An 18,306-nucleotide genomic window follows, 5' to 3' on the forward strand; every position below is an offset into this window, starting at 1 on the left:
AATAGTGACATTGTGTTCTTTCAAGGAAAATAGGCAGGTTTCTCGACTCATAGTCATACCCTGACTCAGTGGAGGCTGCTGAGTGGAGGACGCCCATAATAATGGCTGGAATGGCATCAAACACATGGAAACCTTATGTTTGATCTATTGCGCTCCAGCCACTACCACGAGCCCGTTCTCCTCCAATTAAAGTGCCACCAACCTCCTGTGCCTGACTTTAAGATAATTATAACATGTCCTCAGGGGTGTGTGCTTAGTCCCCTCTTGTACTCCCTGTTCACCCACGACTGCATGGCCAAACACAACTCTAACACCATCATTAAGTTTGCAGACGACACGATGGTAGCAGGCCTGATCACCGACAATGATGAGACAGCCTATAGGGAGGAGGTCAGAGACCTGCCAGTGTGGTACCAGTGTAACGGATGTGAAATGGCTAGCTAGTTAGCGGTGGTGCGCGCTAATAGCCTTTCAATCAGTGACGTCACTTGCTCTGAGACCTTGAAGTACATACACACTACTCTACACTTTGAAATTGTTTTGGAGACTTTGAAAAGACCCCTGGTGGCATGACTGGTGGGTTAAGTGTGTGTGTGTGTGTGTGTGTCAGAGCTGTGTGTAAGTTGACTACGCAAACAACTTGGAATTAACATTGTTTCTTATACAAAGTAGTGATGCAGTAAGTCTCTCCTCAACTCCTAGCCAAGAGAGACTGGCATGCATAGTATTTCTAGTAGCCCTCTGATTACAATGAAGAGCAAGACGTGCCGCTCTGTTCTGGGCCAGCTGCAGCTTAACTAGGTCTTTCTTTGCAGCAAGATAAGACAAAACTACAGCCTGCAGGACTTAAATTTTTGTGGCATCAAAAAAAAAAGCAGAGCATCTCATGTGACACCCCCCCCCACACACACAATAGCATAGCTGTTGCTGACATTAACACTGGACCAAAATGAGGTTAGATGACCTTACCAATTAACGTCAGTTGATCTTCTATAAAATGTGCAAAATCAGGTTCAAAAACAGCACACAAATGAAAAGATAAAACAGGATACCTACACAGTTAAAAACACACACCATACTGGAAAGACCCCAGCTCGAGATTGGTTTATAAAATGTAATTTTTATTAATGTTACATAGCTGATACATAGGGCATTAAACATTTCCACAAGGCTTTTGGGGACTACAATCGATGATTAGCAAAAACACGATAGTGGTCCAAATCTCTAATGACAATCTTTGGACTAACCAAACGCCCTCTAACATGTGCACACACCTGCATTGAAAAGTACTAAATTGGACACTTGGACTTGGTGTGTATACAGCATTGGTTTCCATTCCAGTGTACTATTAAATTACATGCATGTAGGAGTATTTTTTCCCCTTCCCATTATCAGATTTTTTTTTAGAATGCCCCACCTCTGTATTGTCTTCAACCAGACATGCTTTATACCGTAACCAAAGGGAGTGAGGAAAGACCTTGTCAGAACCAATGGAAAATCACCTGGCTGCGAAAGACTGGGTGCCAGCTCATAGACTGGCCGTCCCTGCAGTATCGAACAATTGGACTTGTCCATGTCGGACGTCAGCAGCTGTAACCGTACCGGATAACCGTGTGGAGAAAGACTACGGAGGATGAGGTAACTATTCATCCTATCCTGCTTAGCAAACACCCCTGTTCAAAGAATACTAAACTGCCCTGGTGTTTGATGGGACTAACATTTTCTGTAGCTCAGCAAAAACCCTAGAATCTTATTTTTTCCTCTATTCTGGACTAAAACGTTGATACAAAGAGGTGAAGCTATTCATAATTATCTAACAGCAGAAACTGCACATATGGAAGGCCAGGATGAACACAAACCAAGGAATGGAGTTTTTTTCCCCCCTCTCCAGTCAATCTTTTTTTTTTTTGTCCAAAAACTGCAGTGTGAAAAGACAAATGATTTTGGAATTCCCATACGCAGTTTTTTCAGTAATGGGTTTCATTGCTAGAATCAGTTTGAAGTGGAGCAATAAAGGAATGGAGACGTGTAAAAAGATTATTTTTCTTTTTTTGGAGAGATGACTCCGTGTGAGTTTCAGTTCTCGTTCTCTCCGGCCTCGCCGGCTTCTCCGCCTTCCCCTTCCTCGGGAGCGTTGTCGGATGTCCATAACTGGAGCGAGAAAGAGACAAAATGTGTTTTTAACGTCAATGTTTGTCAGACAAAAACTTGTTAGTAGACAACTCGTTACCCATGCAGACAGTCTTCCAAATGAACTCTTGTAAGTGAACATTATCATTATTGTACCATCTCCACACAAAAAACAGCATAAAGGTTTCATTTAACAGACTGTAAATATTGACTAGAATAAGGAACATGGCAGAGCAGATAGGGAAAGGAACTCACTGTCAGGTTGTCTCTGAGCAGCTGCATGATGAGAGTGCTGTCTTTGTAGGACTCCTCGTTCAGTTTGTCCAGCTCTGCAATGGCGTCGTCAAATGCCTTGGGACAAAAAAGAAAATACATTTATTACACGGCAAGCTTCAAAGTAGAATAACTGTGCAAAATCCAAGCTACCATAGATAAGAATAAACCCCTGGCATGTCCAGCACAGATATTAAGCTATCTACTTGGTATTATTCATTGAAATACATCTTTCCGGAAGAGACATAACAGTCAACCCATTCACACACTTAACTACGTGTTAGCAATTCAAACACACCACTTATCTTTCATTCATTCTGACAGAACAAGCAGATAACACAAGGAACTTCTCCACATTTCAAAACAAAGTCCCCAGATGTAAAGAAAACCGGGTACAGGACAGAGGGGTGAGGCTGGACTGACCTGTTTGGCCAGTGAGCAGGCCTTCTCTGGGGAGTTGAGGATCTCGTAGAAGAAGACTGAGAAGTTGAGGGCCAGGCCCAGGCGGATGGGATGCGTGGGGTCCATCTCCTTCTTGCTGATGTCAAACGCCTGCTGATATGCCTCCTGAGAGTGCTCTATGGTGGCTGGGGAGCACACAGATCAAAGTGGACGTTATTAGAGGCAAATGGTAGTGTGACACCCTACTGGACTCTTATTTCGACTAACACCAAGTTCGAGACTGACTGTAGCCTGATTCACTCAAATTCACTCTGTAGCGATTATGATATAGGCTAGTGGACATTGACAGCTAGTGTGTGTTAGGTTAAAAGACTACAAGTGTACTATTGGACAATTGTGTGTGACATGTTCTCAGCAATAAGCAACTGAACATAGCAGTCGAGTGGCACATTGATTTCCTTTTGTCCAAGCCTCACTTGAAATGCACATGCTTATAACTGGACATAGAGTTCTCTTTAGCGTGCATCACACAATGGGTGCCAGTGGGAGTCTCAGAGGCCCATACAGTAGGCTAGAACCCTCCCCTCTTCCTCGTCTCCTCCTATGAGACGGTTCCCTGCGGTCGTGCGAGTGTGTGTGACGCCGCACTTGACACCCTTTCCAGCTCTGTTACAAAATGTGCCGTTCTATTTCGGCTGCTGCACGAGGGGCTTGGAGTTTAAAGCAGAGCCTCATAAAGCCTCATTTTAACCTCCTCGCAGACTGTAGAACAATGGCATGCGACAGAGTCCTAAAGAATGTCTTGCAATAGTGCAGATCAAAGGCTTCTTTATTAGGACGTGACTCGGAGGGGAGATTCATATTGGGGCTGTTACGCAATCAGAGGGAGGCGAATTCTATAGGGCTGCGAGGAACAATGGCCATACTCCACAGAACATTTACTTTATACTCCACAGAACATTTACTTTATACTCCACAGAACATTTACTTTATACTCCACAGAACATTTACTTTATGCCCCACAGTCATTTAAGCCTGCTTAGATGTCATTTTTCAAAAGAAAAAAGTTGATGTATTTTACATATCTGGCTCGAGTAGCACTTGGGCTAGAGAGATTATTAGATCTTAGTCACTTAGCAGATGCTCTTATCCAGAGCGACTTACAGGAGCAATTAGGGTTAAGTGCCTTGCTCAAGGGCACTGGCAGATTTTTCTAAGGGATTCGGCTAGGGGATTCAAATCAGCAACCTTTCGGTTACTGGCCCAAAGCTCGCTAGGCTACCTGCCACCCCATTCAGAGTAATTCACACACCTAAAATGTAGGTGTATTGCTTGCAAATACCAACATGGCAAAAGCCTCATGCAGTAATCAGTTCGAGGGGCCATTTCAAGCTCACCTGTCTTGTCATCCCCGGAGGCGACTTCGGCAAGGTATCTATAGTAGTCGCCCTTCATCTTAAGATAGAAGACTTTGCTTTCGGCGTTTGTGGAGTTCTCAATTAAATATTTATTCAGAAGTTCCTGTGCAAAGGAAACAGGGATTAATCATTTGTTCACACACACACACAGCATAAACTTCCATCCACTTGACAGTCAATGTTTCTTTATTACTGAAATCCTGTTAACATACTCTGACTGGCTAAAGAAAGAAGGTTGATTCTGATTGGCTGAGACAACATACACCCAAACATGACCATGTGAGTGGAGTTCCCAACCAAACCAGTGGTAGGCAAATAAGCCTCAATCTTCCCGTTACAACTGTGATGCATTCAACAAAAACTGGGTGAGCAGCATTAGCGACAGTGCTGGATCAAGGAGGTGTACCAACAATGAACATACGTTTCAAAATTCATATAGCGATTATCTGAAAAATGTGATTGACCAGTTCAATGGCCTCATGTGATGACATCATGCGAGTGATGTCCATGCAGGATGTGCCCACACGAGGGAGGCATACACTCGTAGGGCTGTGACAGTCAAGGAATTTTGAATGACGGTAATTGGCCAGCCAAATGACCGTGGTACCCATAATAAGTTTTTTTTTCTTCCCCCGCGCATTTTCTCCTCTCAGCTCCTGACTGAATCTGCTGCAATAGAATAAATAGAATGTGCGTCAACATTCAAGTCAATGATGGCATAATGGGTGACTGGCAGCCATTGCGAAGAGCAAAGCAGGAAGTAAAAGCAGGAAGTGTACCCATCAATGTGCTGTGGTTTGTTTATTTAACTCCGACATTAGAAGAAAAAAATGCATTCCATGGCATGAGCCACATCAGTTATCACTTGAATTAACATTTTACAGTACCATGAAAATGATCACAATACCAGGCAGCCATTGCTAGTGTACCCATGAGTATAGCACGAATGCCCAGACGTCCCGTCTTCATTATGCTGCTCATTCTTAACCAACCCCCCCCCCCCCCCCCAAAAAAAAGTAGTTAATTTATTTTCATGACTGTCTTCATCCATAACTGTCGGCTACACGGTTATACAGTAACGTGTGCCAGCCCTAGACACACATACAGAATCCACCATGAGTTCAGCGGAGTAGACAGCAAGAGCCTAGCTGTGCATATGGGCAGGCAGCAGTGGTTTCAGCATAAGCAGGGTGGGAGCCAGCGTTTAGCACTGCGTCAAGTCATTCCAACTTGTCCATAATGAGGCCAGGCCTCCTGCGGGTTCCTGACCGTCTTTTGCCCCAGATTCTTCTGGGCTCCTTTCGTTCCAACGTTCCTCAGCGCTCTGTCTTAGTGGAACAGATACCGCCATCGAATCAACGTGTCTCAGAGGCAAAACCTGCGGCTGAATGCACCGGCTAAAACTGGGAAAGAGCAGCACTGCTTGCATGCTACAGCTTAGATAGTACTCTGCATATGCATCTATGTTTAAACCCACAGCAGCCGCAGAAACCCCAGCATCACTGCAGACCAGTTCATCTGCAACACACTAAATATACTGAAGAGGGTATAGGGAATACAGTAGGAGCTATGGCCTACATTTCATCTGGGGTTCAATCCAAGGCAAGATTCCTTTTGTAAGAGAAATGTATGAGCTCCTGACATGGAGGTCTGGAATGCTCGATCGCCAGTTAGTTAGCGTGAAGGAGCCTAACCAGCCAGGGCCAACTCATCAGGATCAGTCTCCAAAAGTGCCTGACTGCTGCCTGATTACAGGGAATCTGTGTCAGTGAGACCAAGGGTTTAAGTCACATTAACTTGTTTTAAAATATCAGATTAAAACGAGTTCGCCGCAGAAGAGGCTGACAGACCTAAAATGGCATCTACCGACACTGACAGGCAGTGAGTAGAAGTGGGCATGTCTCAGGGCTCATCCAGCCCTGCCCCCACCCGAGCCACTCCCACCCAGTCTACTTACAGACGAGATTAGTCTAGATACACGGCACGCTCAAATGTCTCAAGTTCCAAGCATTCCTTCCCGTACATCACCCTGCCTGCAGACGAGTGGAGGGAGAGTAGCCTGGTTGTTCACATGGTCTTCAGTTCACACAGCGCTCTAGTTTCACACAGACCAAGGCAGTCTTCATTAGGCACCAAACGGAAGGAAACAGGGAGGAATTACATGAACCTGTCCAATAGGAAACGCTCGTTTAAGTTTTTGTAGTCAAAACAACAAATTTTGCTACAGTGTGCCCTAATAAATGACCCAGGCAATAGCACTGTGCTTAATCAAACGGGCTCCTATATCTCATCTGCGGCTATGATATAGGCCTAACAAGAGCTGATGATGAAATTCTCCAGTGTTCGACTAATTGTAGTACTGTGGCTGTGCTCTTCTATTGGAGATGAGCATTATCGTGAACATACGGATGAGCATATTTTTGTGCTAGTCCATCTAAAAACTACTGTGCGAATCTGGCCGGGCTTTCAATGATCACGAAAATGTGGGCCGTCGCCATGACAACCCAGGTTTGACTTTGAAAAATGTGTCTCGCCAAGCTTAGATTCACATGCGAAGACGAGACCAGCCTGGATTGTCGTTGCGTAGTGGGTCCACGGTCTGTTCTGTCGAACCGATGCCTGATAGTGGAGCACTGAAAACAGCCTGCGCCATCCTCAGCAGGACTCCAATTTCCCGGCAGTGTCGATGGCCACAGCCTAATCAACTATAAGTGAACCGATTCTGAAGCACAATCAACTGTAGTTTCTAACAGATTGAGTGGTGGTTATTGGGGGTAACTATCCAGCTTCCATGATCTATTCCCATACACAGTGCAGACATGCAGGGTGGGTAAGGGCAGTGTCTGCATGGCCATGGGCAGCAGAGGGGTTCCACCCAGTCCAGTCTTGCATGACATCGCCTCAGTGGAAATTGAGTGCCATGTTATCCAGTCCTACTTCAGCCCAGTCAAGCCAAGGCCTGTCAGCTGAGAGGAGACAGGTGGTTACGTGCACCAGTAGCCAGCCGCCAAGCAGAAGGGGCGAGTTCATGCAAGCAGCGAGATAAACATTCTCATAGGCTGGCTCCACCACGCCCTCCGTCAACACTGACAGGCATCTGAGTCAGAGCCACACGCACTAGAGAGCGGCGAGTGCGCAGACGTGGAGTAGCTGATGTGCCCATCTGTACGGTTTACATAACCATGACTCACTGGCATAAAGGAAAGGAGAGAGGGTGGTTAACCAACCAGAGGTACACCTACACCACAGCCTACAGTTAGCTGCTTATCAGTTATGCCTACATACATAGGGATTGCCATTGTTTGCTTGCTCGTATAGAGAACCACTATGCATATATGCCACAACATTATATATATATTTTTTTAAATCTCTGTTGGTGACCATTAATATCAGTCAGAGTAAATAACAGCAACCCAATTAGAATGCCAATGGAATGTGATTAGCAAGTGACACGCTTTGAATATCTCCCTGGCTAGATGTTCACAATTGATCCGTGGACACTGCCACCTTTATAAATAAAAATAATCAGTAGAGATGTGGGACATATTGTCATAAAGCCTTAATGGTATTCCTATATGTAAGGTTCAGTGCTAGATTGGGCTCCAGTGTGCTTACAAAACGCTGCCCACAACACCCCCCCCCCCAACCCAACCCAACCCAACCCAATCCCCTCATCTCAGACCTCCTTGTGTCTAAAGGCCGGCAGCTCAGTGAAATTCTCTCAACCTCAGTTAAGCCTCCACCAGATCCTCCCTTAATCCACTATCAAGACCGGATAGGAATAAATGGGCAGAGCCATTCACTAGTACAGGCTTGGATTTAAGTGAAAATAATTGCCTCCGGGGGAAAAAAGTGAGAGAAAAAAAGTCCGTAGTAGAAAGTCCAGTCAGTGACAGTCAAGTAATATTATTGGAAGGGAACCAAAAAAATATATTTTCCTGCATGTTTCAGTTTTAAATCAGAGAGTAGCAAGCTAGGTTAGTGAGGTTGAGACATAGCCTATTGAACAAACCGGGCTATGACAGTCCTGTTACACAATTCTGAATGAACTCTTCCACTTGGCTAGCTTCATTACAACTCATGTGCCAGATGAAACTATGTGAATGGTCCGTGCTAGCCGGGATCCTTGGGACGTCACTACTCCATTGCAGTTGACATTTTTTTTTTTTTTATGGTTAAGGTTAGGGTAGTGTTTAGGGTAGGGATGTCCCAAGGAACCTAGATAGCACACATATCTTCTATGTGAATATCAAAACAGGAGGAGTCCACACACTCCCAGTTTTAGGCCTGTAACAGCACAGCTCTTGATCAGCCACCACTGGTAGTCCCAGTGCCTACTCCACCCATTCTGACACACCTTGCCATGCAGACACACTGGTTTGTGACCTTTGTCAGTCTGCACCATCACGTCGTTAAACCCCATTGTTCAGTGTGACATTCCCAACAGGAAGAAACCGGAGAGAGGATGAAAATACAATACTACCTTCTCATCTCAGGGCCGGGGGGAGATCACCATTTTAGACCGTAGGAACTCACGGAGAATCGTGGGACATGACATTTGACCCACATTGGATTGAAACAATCTAATGTTAGTCTCTGTTTAGAGCAAGAGAAATGAGAGGTGTGATATGCTTAACAGATCGAATAAATTAATGGTTGGGTTCAGGGAAACACTCACTGCTGAGAGTGAGACCAGAGTAAAAGGTTAATTCCATTTCAAATGAGTAAATTCAGAAAGAAAAAAAGTATATAAAGTACCAGTCAAAAGTTGACACCTACTCATTCAAGAGTTTATTTTTTACAATTTTCTACATTGTAGAATAATAGTGACGACATCAAAACTATGCAGTAACGCATATGGAATCATGTAGTAAGCAACAACAACAAAAGTTCAACATATCAAAATATATTTGAGATTTGAGATTCTTCAAAGTAGCCACCCTTTGCACACTCTGGCATTCTCTCAACCAGCTTCACCTGGAATGCTTTTCCAACAGTCTTGAAGGAGTTGCCACATATGCTGAGCACTTGTTGGCTGCCTTTCTTTCACTCTGCGGTCCAACTCACCCCAAACCACCTCAATTGGGTTGAGGTTGGGTGATTGCGGAGGCCAGGTCATCTGATGTAGCACTCCATCAATCTCCTTGGTCAAATAGCCCTTACACAGCCTGGAGGTGTGTTTTGGGTCATTGTCCTGTTAGAAAACAAATGATAGTGGGACTAAGCGCAAACCAGATGGGATGGCATATCGCTGCAGAATGCTGTGGTAGCCATACTGGTTAAGTGTGCCTTGAATTCTAAATAAATCACTGACAGTGTCACAAGCAAAGCACCCCCACACCTCCTCCATGCTTCACAGTGGGAACCGCACATGCGGAGATCATCCGTTCACCTACTCTGCATCTCAAAGACACAGCGGTTGGAACCAAAAATCTCACATTTGGCCTCATCAGACCAAAAGACAGATTTCCACCGGTCTAATGTCCATTGCTCTTGTTTCTTGGCCCAAGCATGTCTCTTCTTATTGATGTCCTTTAGTAGTTGTTTCTTTGCAGCAATTTGACCATTAAGGCCTGATTCATGCAGTCTCCTCAGTTGATGTTGAGATGTATCTGTTACTTAAACTCTGTGAAGCATTTATTTGGGCTGCAATCTGAGGTGCAGTTAACTCTAATGTACTTATCCTCTGCAGCAAAGGTAACTGGGTCTTCCTTTCCTGTGGCGGTCCTCATGAGAGCCAGTTTCATCATAGCGCTTGGTTTTTGCAACTGCACTTGAAAAACTTTAAAAGTTCTTGAAATTTTCTACATTGACTGACCTTCATGTCTTAAAGTAATGATGGACTGTCATTTCTCTTTGCTTATTTGAGCTGTTCATGCCATAATATGGACTTGGTCTTTAACCAAATAGGGCTATCTTCTGTATACCACCCCTACTTTCTCACAACACAACTGATTGGCTCAAACGCATTAAGGAGGAAAGAAATTCCACAAATAAACTTAACATGGCACACCTGTTAATTGAAATGCATTCCAGGTGACTACCTCAAGAAGCTGGTTGAGAGAATGCCAAGAGAGCAAAGCTATGCAAAACGTCAAAGAATCGCAAATATAAAATATATTTTGATTTGTTAACACTTTTTTGGTTACTACATGATTACGATTCCATATGTGTTATTTCATGGTTGATGTGTAGAAAATGTAGAAAATAATTTAAAAAATAAAGAAAAACCATTGAATGAGTATGTCTCCAACTTTTGACTGGTACTGCATGTGGAATTCTACCTGAATTGCAACAGAATTTAACCAGTCCTGGTAGACTGACAACATAGTGGAAAAATCTGCATAGCTATGCTTTTGTTAAGCAAACAATATCTTTCATCAAGCATACTGAATGTAGTGTTGACTGTTCAGAGAAGGCATTGCTCATAATTTAAAGAGTCCCTTTTCTTCAGCACATCTATCCAGACAGCATAGAGTTGAGATTCCTGTGGCAGTACGGCTGGGTGAATTACTGATGTCTTGTGCGTGCACCGATACGCTCAAATATGCCTCAAGAGGAGAAGGGCAGTCTCGGAAGAACACTAACCAAACACTTTCAAGACGCAGAAAGATGACTAATCAACTATTTCAAATTATATCTTTGTCTTTCATGTAATTATTTTACATCCATAGTCAATATAATGATGCAACACAGTGACTGATTGTCTGACTAGTAACCACACTTTCCCAGCTCCAAGCTGTGAGAGGGTGAGATGGGTGTATTCAGTATCCCAGGCCAGTGGTTCCAACCGTTTTTGGTTACTGTAGCACCAACTGAATTTCGCTCTACCCGGTGTACCCCTTCATGTACATTTTACCAGAAGGCATATGGTCCTAGTACCCCTGGTTGGGAACCACTGTCCTAGGCTTGTACCATACGTGAACACCCACTTTATGTGCCAAACATTTCCAGCAGAATGAATCTGTACTAGTACTACATACCAGTACGTCGTTGCAGATATCTCTCAGCTCTCCCTCCACTTTCTCCCGGTATTCGTTGACCATTGCGAGCTTCTTGTCGCTTCCCTCGGTCTTCTGTCCGATGCTGGAGATGACCCTCCATGCCGACCGCCGTGCTCCGACAACGTTCTTGTATGCGACAGATAGCAGGTTCCTCTCCTCGTTTGACAGCTCGCCCCCCTGCTCCGTTACCTCCTTCATGGAGGCAGCCATGTCATCGTAGCGCTCGGCTTGCTCTGCCAACTTGGCCTTCTGAATAAGATCCGTTTTATCCATTGTTTTTTATTATTTAGTGTGTAACCTTATCTTGACTCGCCAGGGAAGGTTTAAAAACAATAGGAGTCCAGGAATGCAACAGGGAATAAACTGAATTGGGAGGTAGAAGATGGAGAGTAGGCGATGCTCCGGAGTATTCCACCAAAAACCTGCAAGTTTAAAACGGGAGGTTTATGTCACTTAGTCAATTTATTATGGAAGAGGTTGTGACCCAATGTAGTGAATACACTTTTACTAGCACCAGCGTATTATAAACTGAAGCCGATATAAATAACCATTTCAGAGTAATCAAACTTGGAACTAACGTTACAGGTTACACGCGCTACCGTTACATTCGGGTGTGCGCGTGTCGTGCGTGCGTGGACGTGGTGTCTGTCAAATTCGATGGGTCGCTGCCGTTAGCTAACTAGTGACACAGTACCAGTAGCTAGCTGACGTTCGTTAACACAGAAAGACTTAAAGCTAGCTTTAAGCTAACCATCTAAATTTAACTAGTTAACAATCATAGTTAGTTAAGTTGGCAATTAACCTGACGTTAGTGGTCACAGTTGCTGACTGTAACGACGTTAGCTAGCATTCAGACAGTGCTACCACAGACTACGCTAGAGATAAAGTTACCTAGCTACATCCCCACTAGGTTGACATTTATTCAAAACAAAAATGATGCATCCATCTTGCTTCGACCAGACAAACTAACATTAACCCGCCAGATGAGCATCTAGCTAACGTTAGCCTACGATAGTAAAATATAACTAGTAACGTTAGCGTTGGGCCACTCCTTTCATCATGAATGGATTGCAACAACACAACGTTACCATGCTTGGCTACAAAATAAACATAATTTACAAATCGCAAACAAAAAAAAGCTTGAAATAGGATTTCTGAATTTTCTAACCTTCTAAGGTCCCGATTTCTTCCTCCGAATTGATCCGCTTTTGAGATTGGTATGAGGCAGAGCGGAAAACCAGCAGACATGCAATTCAACCAAACATGCTAGGGCGGCTCTAGCTGAGAATGATTTTCCAATCAGAAATATACATTTTCACCTGTCAACGATGGTTTCTAGAGATACTAGCCAGTAGCTATTTTGCGCGGGGAAAGGGGGCGGGAGTTCAGAGACATATTCGACTAGCCTGTAGGCTGCGGCTGGGGCAACGGGGTTTCCTCCAATTAGAGCAAGGGAGAAGACGTCACCATTGCCATGGTTATCCTTAGTTCCTGCCCACTTCCATATGCACGAGGCGGGCGTGGCACGAGAGATATTGCTAATTCCTCCGTTAATACCCTTTCTCCCTCTGAAACTTTGATTTTGTGGGTGATGTCGGCCATACAACCTTGACCAAATTACCCCATATTAGTGCTCACTAAAGCAATGATGGCTTTAATAAAATGTTCACTTCACAGAACACATGATGCTGGTAATAGGGCACACAGAGCACAGACCAATTTATTACATTATTTGTGACATAGGCCTGGCTATGTCAATTACCGAATTGCCTTTTACCGTATTTAATTACACCCATGGGGAAATGTACCCGAATCTTGATGGTGATATTATGCCTTGGATGATCAACTGTCTGGGTCATCTGCATCCCCTTGTGTTCATGTTGTTTCCCCTGTGGCCATGATTTGTAGCCCCTAGATGAAAAGGGGACTTCCGTGTCATAACTTGCTATGATTGTTGTGATTGCCTAATAATGTGTGGCTTGGTTTCTAAAAAATAGCATCACAGTGGTAGAAGTGGTCTGGCGATAGGCAAGCGGGGCTCAGTGCCATTCCTCTCATCTCTGGGGTCACAGACATGGGAAATCCACCTGTCTAATCGAATCCTACGCCTGGATGCATTCTGATCATAGCAGATGTCCACAGCTGGATATGCTATTGAGAAATATTTAATTGACACCAGCCGAACAGGGTTGTAACCTGGAAATCCCTTTTTCTAATTCAGACCTCATCCTGTGAATTTTATTGATCATATGCTTTTTCAATGAGGTCAGTGTCCAGCGTCCCTCTTCTACCCGATCAACTGATATTCTCTCTCCGAATCTTATCTTCAAAACTGATTCCCCTCCCCCACTCAGAAATATAACCAGGATATGTTTTTATTATTATTGTTATTTTTAAGCAGTTTCCCATTGCACCCTCACTATTAGCCACTTTCAGCAGCCATTTTGTTTGTCTCTGTCGAGTCTGTCTGCCCTGTGGTTTTATTGTCCGATAATTGGCAGCATGCATTAGCTGAAATGAAAGGCTCGCAGTCTCCCAGAAGGGCCCTGAATGGTCTCACACAGTGTCATGGGAACAATCTACAGTGGAAAACACAGAGCATCAATGCCACGTCCATTCATCATAAAAACCTGTGATTTTGTAGACTTTGAAGTAGGCTACACTGCTGTGATTTTGGTTGACTGAGACAAGGCTACGCAAATCCCACGGGATGTAACAGGTAGGCCTAGATGATGAACGTGTTTTGTGGGTTAATTATTTCGTCATGCTCAGCTCAGTCCTGACACTTTCGTTGTGATGGATAGTGCAGTCTCTATAATTTCATGGGGTTGGTTTGGGTGTTCTTGATTGTTTGAGGGAAAAGGGCCTGTAGGCCATTAGGGTGATTCTTTACAGTGGTCTCACAAATGGATAAGTTACAAGTCTGGAATGTCCCCTCACAAGCCCTGTAAAGTCTAGAACCCCATTTGCTATGACTGAACAGAGAAGGGAGGCTAGTTATGTTATAGCTTACCCTTTTTGCCCTGAATCTTGACTAATTTCCCTATAGATGTATCTTTGCTTTCAAGGGGGTATCTGTCTGCTAAATGTAGGCTTATTCACAACCTATATGATTTTGCAGAGATATGACAGATTTGAAGATGATGTCATAGACAGTGAAATGATTACAATTACATTTGGACCTTTTGCCTTTCTGGCCTCTTTGGACAAATGGTTATCAAACACCTTTGCATTCTGTTTTTGAGGAAGCTACCCACAGGGCATTAAGTGAATGAAGAGGAAGCAGAGAAGAAGCAGCAAGGTTTTCTAAAAACTGGATTTAAGCTATGCCTATTGCCTCAAGCACAAAACACAGCTTGCTTTTTGTGAGGCTCCATTTGTGCTTAGTGATGAACGGCCATCTGAACGGCCATCTTCAATTTCCCCTTCTTGCATACATTCCCCTTATCTACCCTCAGCACTAGTGTGACCGCCACCCCGCCTCACCTCCAGTATGAAAAGTAGATTCCAAAGGCTGCTCAGTAACTGAACAGGCAGGCATAGGGTTACGTAAGTCAAAGAAGCCCTTGGGTGTTGTTCGTCTCTACTGAAACCTGCCTGCCTGGCAACAGTCCTACTGACTCTCACTCACTACCCTGCCTGTACAGATAGGCAGGACGGATATGAGTCCAATAGACGACAAGGCTTGATTTAAAGCCGAAAGTGCTGCTGAGTCATAAATGTCCAAGGTAACCTTCCATTATTTAAGCCACCAGCAGCAGTCAGCCTAATTGGGATCTTAGTCATGGCAATCAGTCTCCGATGACCTGTCCAAATTGACAAAGAGAGAGAGATGGAGGAAGGCAGAGAGAGCGAGAGAGAGAAAAAGAGACGATGCATGGAATATTAAGAGCATCTTTTCAGTCAATCACGATCTTTGCTCCTGTTGGAATTAGCTTTCCTTGAATGCCTTTTTGTTGGTGTTTCAACAACAACAGAAACAAAGTCTGAAAGGTTTGTGAGAATAATGAATAAGGGAAATAATGGAGATGATGTTGCTCTCAGACTGCATCCATCGTGCTTTATTTTGACTCTTTTCCTCTTCACGGTTGACTGCCGCCTAGTCCTGCTATTTATTGCTCATAATGACTGGGCAGACTGTCTCACACTGTCTGGAGGCTGGCTGGCTGGCTGGCTGGCTTCTCTCCTCTTGCCTCCTGGCTCTGCGTGAAGCCTGATGTCAGTTGGGAGTGTCTGTCAAGTGAAAAGGCAAAAGGGAAGATCAAAATAAAGTGGGAAAAACATGAACCCAAACGCCTCTATATTGTATTTGTTTTTTATTTCCCTTGAAAATATTTGTCATTTTTAAGAAACTGCTAAACAGGCGATATACTGTAGCATGGTGTGAGAGTCGCGGAGAAACCGAGGCCAAAGCAAAGGCTGAGTACTGATTATAGGTTATATTCAGTAGCTGCATGATGGATTCATGTGTGGGAGTAGGATTACAGAAGTGGCTTTAGTGGTCTGTGAGGCATAACAAGAGATCATGTTTTAATGCTAGGACCATTGTGAAAAGACAGTGACTTGATTTCACAAGAAACAAGGGCAAAGGCGCAGTCCTTTAGGCAGGGTTTCCCAAACTCGGTCCTGGCCCCCACAGTTCACATTTCACTACACAGCTGATTCAAATAACCAACTCATCATCCAGCTTTGATTATTTGAATCAGTTGTGTAGTGCTAGGGCAAAAAACAAAACGTGCACCAAGGGCGGGCCCAAGGACCGAGTTTGGGAAATGCTGCTTTAGTGCGTTGTTTACATAGCACATAAGCCAACGTCTCTTGCACTATTCATGCCCTGAGTTCCAATTAACAACCTGAAAATCCTGGTGGAGATTTACTGAAGATAGATATGATTAAAACCAGCCCAACCCAATGTACCTACGGTTTTCAGTGTAGTTTTCCTGTGGGTGGGGTTAGGTGTAGGGCAGGCCTACTGTAGTTTAGTTTCAGTGTATGATGACTGATAGAGATAGACCTATAAAGTAGTGGGAGGCCTCGTATCTTGACCATATCTTGAATCTGTGGATACTTACATAATGTTGGCAGTAGGCCCAGTGTGTAAATGGGCTATGTGTGAGCTAGGGTCACTGCAATAAGGGGTGGAATTGGGACAATTACATTGAGAAGAGCTTAACACTGTCGCAATAATAAAGAAAATATATACAAGTGAAAATGCTTCCCCTGAGATTTTCATGTTAGGAACTCTGTCCCCATGCATTCCATTCCCAATTCCACCTCAGACTATAATTCAAGAAATTATATTGTAATTTACATAAAATAATGTATAAATGTACTGTAATGTTGATGTAGTGTAAACAGAGCATTATTTTGTGGACTGTTGTTTCAAATGTTTTTTCCAAGATGGCATAGCAGTCGGATGTTTGTTTTGTTTGTCTTGTCCTGTGTATATATCGTTTTTCTTCGTATATATTTCATATATATTTTTTAATATTTTTAATCTCAATTTCCATCTACGGACTGAACATACTCTCCTGCAACCCGCCTCACCCAATGTGGTATGGATCTGCTATTTTTTATACTTTAGAACCGGAACCCCTTTCAGAAGCTAGCCAGCTAACTAGCTACTAGCTAGTAGTCAGTTAGCCACTGCTAGTGGTCATCGCTGTTAACTAGGACATCTGCCAGCCTCAGCCCTGTCAATTCCTGCCAGTCGGCACAGTGCGATATCAACCCAGAGCATATCGGACTGCTTTTTCTCTACCACATCTCCGGATTCCTACCGCATGCTCTGAACCTCGCTAGCTAGCTGCTATCCGGATCATCGCAGCTAGCTAGCTGCTATCCGAGTGGCTACTCCTGGCTAACGTCTCTGTCCAGAAGCAAGCACAAATTAGCCTGGAGCTAGGCCCATCTCCCGGCTAGCCGAAGAGATCAATCAGACAATTCCTGGGCTTCAATACCTCTTTTGCCAATTGGCCTGGAACCTTTGCTGCCGACACGGAGCCCCGCCGATCCATCACGACTGGTCTGCCAACATAACAGTCCGATGGGGTTTCAACAGGCTCTTCCGTTGCGACGTCCCCCTGAGGACCATCTGCTAGCCTGCTAGCCCCGGCCCGCTAGCTGTCTGAATCGTCGTGCCTCCAGCTTGTCAAGCTACTCACTGGACCCTATGATCACTCGGCTACACATGCCTCTCCCTAATGTCAATATGCCTTGTCTACTGCTGGTTAGTGATTTTTGTCTTATTTCACTGTAGAGCCTCCAGCCCTCCTCAATATGCCTTAGCTAGCCCTTTTGTTCCACCCCACACACATGCGGTGACCTCACCTGGATTAAATGGTGCCTATAGAGACAAAACATCTCTCATCGTCACTCAATGCCTAGGCTTACCTCCACTGTACTCACATCCTACCATACCAGTCTGTACATTATGCCTTAATTATATTCTTCCGCGCCCAGAAATCTGCTCCTTTTACTCTCTGTTCCGAATGCACCAGACGACCAGTTCTTTTAGCCTTTAGCTGAACTCTTATCCTACTCCTCCTCTGTTCCTCTGGTGATGTAGAGGTCAACCCAGGCCCTGCAGCTCCCAGCATCACTCCCATTCCCCGGTGCTCTCATTTGTTAACTCTGTAACCGTAAAAGCCTTGGTTTCATGCATGTTAACATTAGAAGCCTCCCCCCGAAGTTATTCACTGCTTTAGCACACTCCGCCAACCCGGATGTCCTAGCCGTGTCTGAATCCTGGCTTAGGAAGGCCACCAAAAATCCTGAAATTTCCATCCCTAACTATAACATTTTCCGACAAGATAGAACTGCCAAAGGGGGCGGAGTTGCAATCTACTGCAGAGATAGCCTGCAGAGTTCTGTCATACTATCCAGGTCTGTGCCCAAACAATTTGAGCTTCCACCTTTCCAGAAACAAGTCTCTCACCGTTGCCGCTTGTTGTAGACCCCCTTCAGCCCCCAGCTGTGCCCTGGACACCATATGTGAATCGATCACCCCCCATCTATCTTCAGAGTTCGTGCTGTTAGATGACCTAAACTGGGGCATGCTTAACACCCCGGCCATCCTA

The 18,306-nt window shown here is 44.4% G+C and overlaps 1 protein-coding gene and 1 long non-coding RNA gene across 3 annotated transcripts in view; both read right to left on the reverse strand.

Annotated features, from left to right (window-relative positions):
- Positions 1–1,100: 1,100 nt before the first annotated feature.
- Positions 1,101–12,596, reverse strand: LOC139530612 (14-3-3 protein beta/alpha-1-like). The gene is made up of 6 exons (XM_071327174.1): positions 12,396–12,596; positions 11,207–11,649; positions 4,203–4,326; positions 2,827–2,990; positions 2,386–2,481; positions 1,101–2,151 (listed from the first exon to the last, which is right to left on the reverse strand). The coding sequence occupies exons 2-6, from the start codon at positions 11,498–11,500 to the stop codon at positions 2,077–2,079; spliced, it is 753 nt and encodes a 250-aa protein (XP_071183275.1). The 5' UTR covers positions 11,501–11,649; positions 12,396–12,596; the 3' UTR covers positions 1,101–2,076.
- A 2,665-nt stretch (positions 12,597–15,261) lies between these two features.
- Positions 15,262–18,306, reverse strand: part of LOC139530613 (uncharacterized) — a 33,424-nt gene continuing 30,379 nt past the window's right edge. For both annotated transcript variants that reach the window (XR_011666081.1, XR_011666080.1), the window contains one exon: positions 15,262–15,460. This is a non-coding gene — a long non-coding RNA (uncharacterized lncRNA). The remainder of the gene's footprint in view (positions 15,461–18,306) is intronic.

The sequence above is a fragment of the Salvelinus alpinus genome, chromosome 9 (assembly GCF_045679555.1).
Source record: "Salvelinus alpinus chromosome 9, SLU_Salpinus.1, whole genome shotgun sequence".
Taxonomy (NCBI): domain Eukaryota; kingdom Metazoa; phylum Chordata; class Actinopteri; order Salmoniformes; family Salmonidae; genus Salvelinus; species Salvelinus alpinus.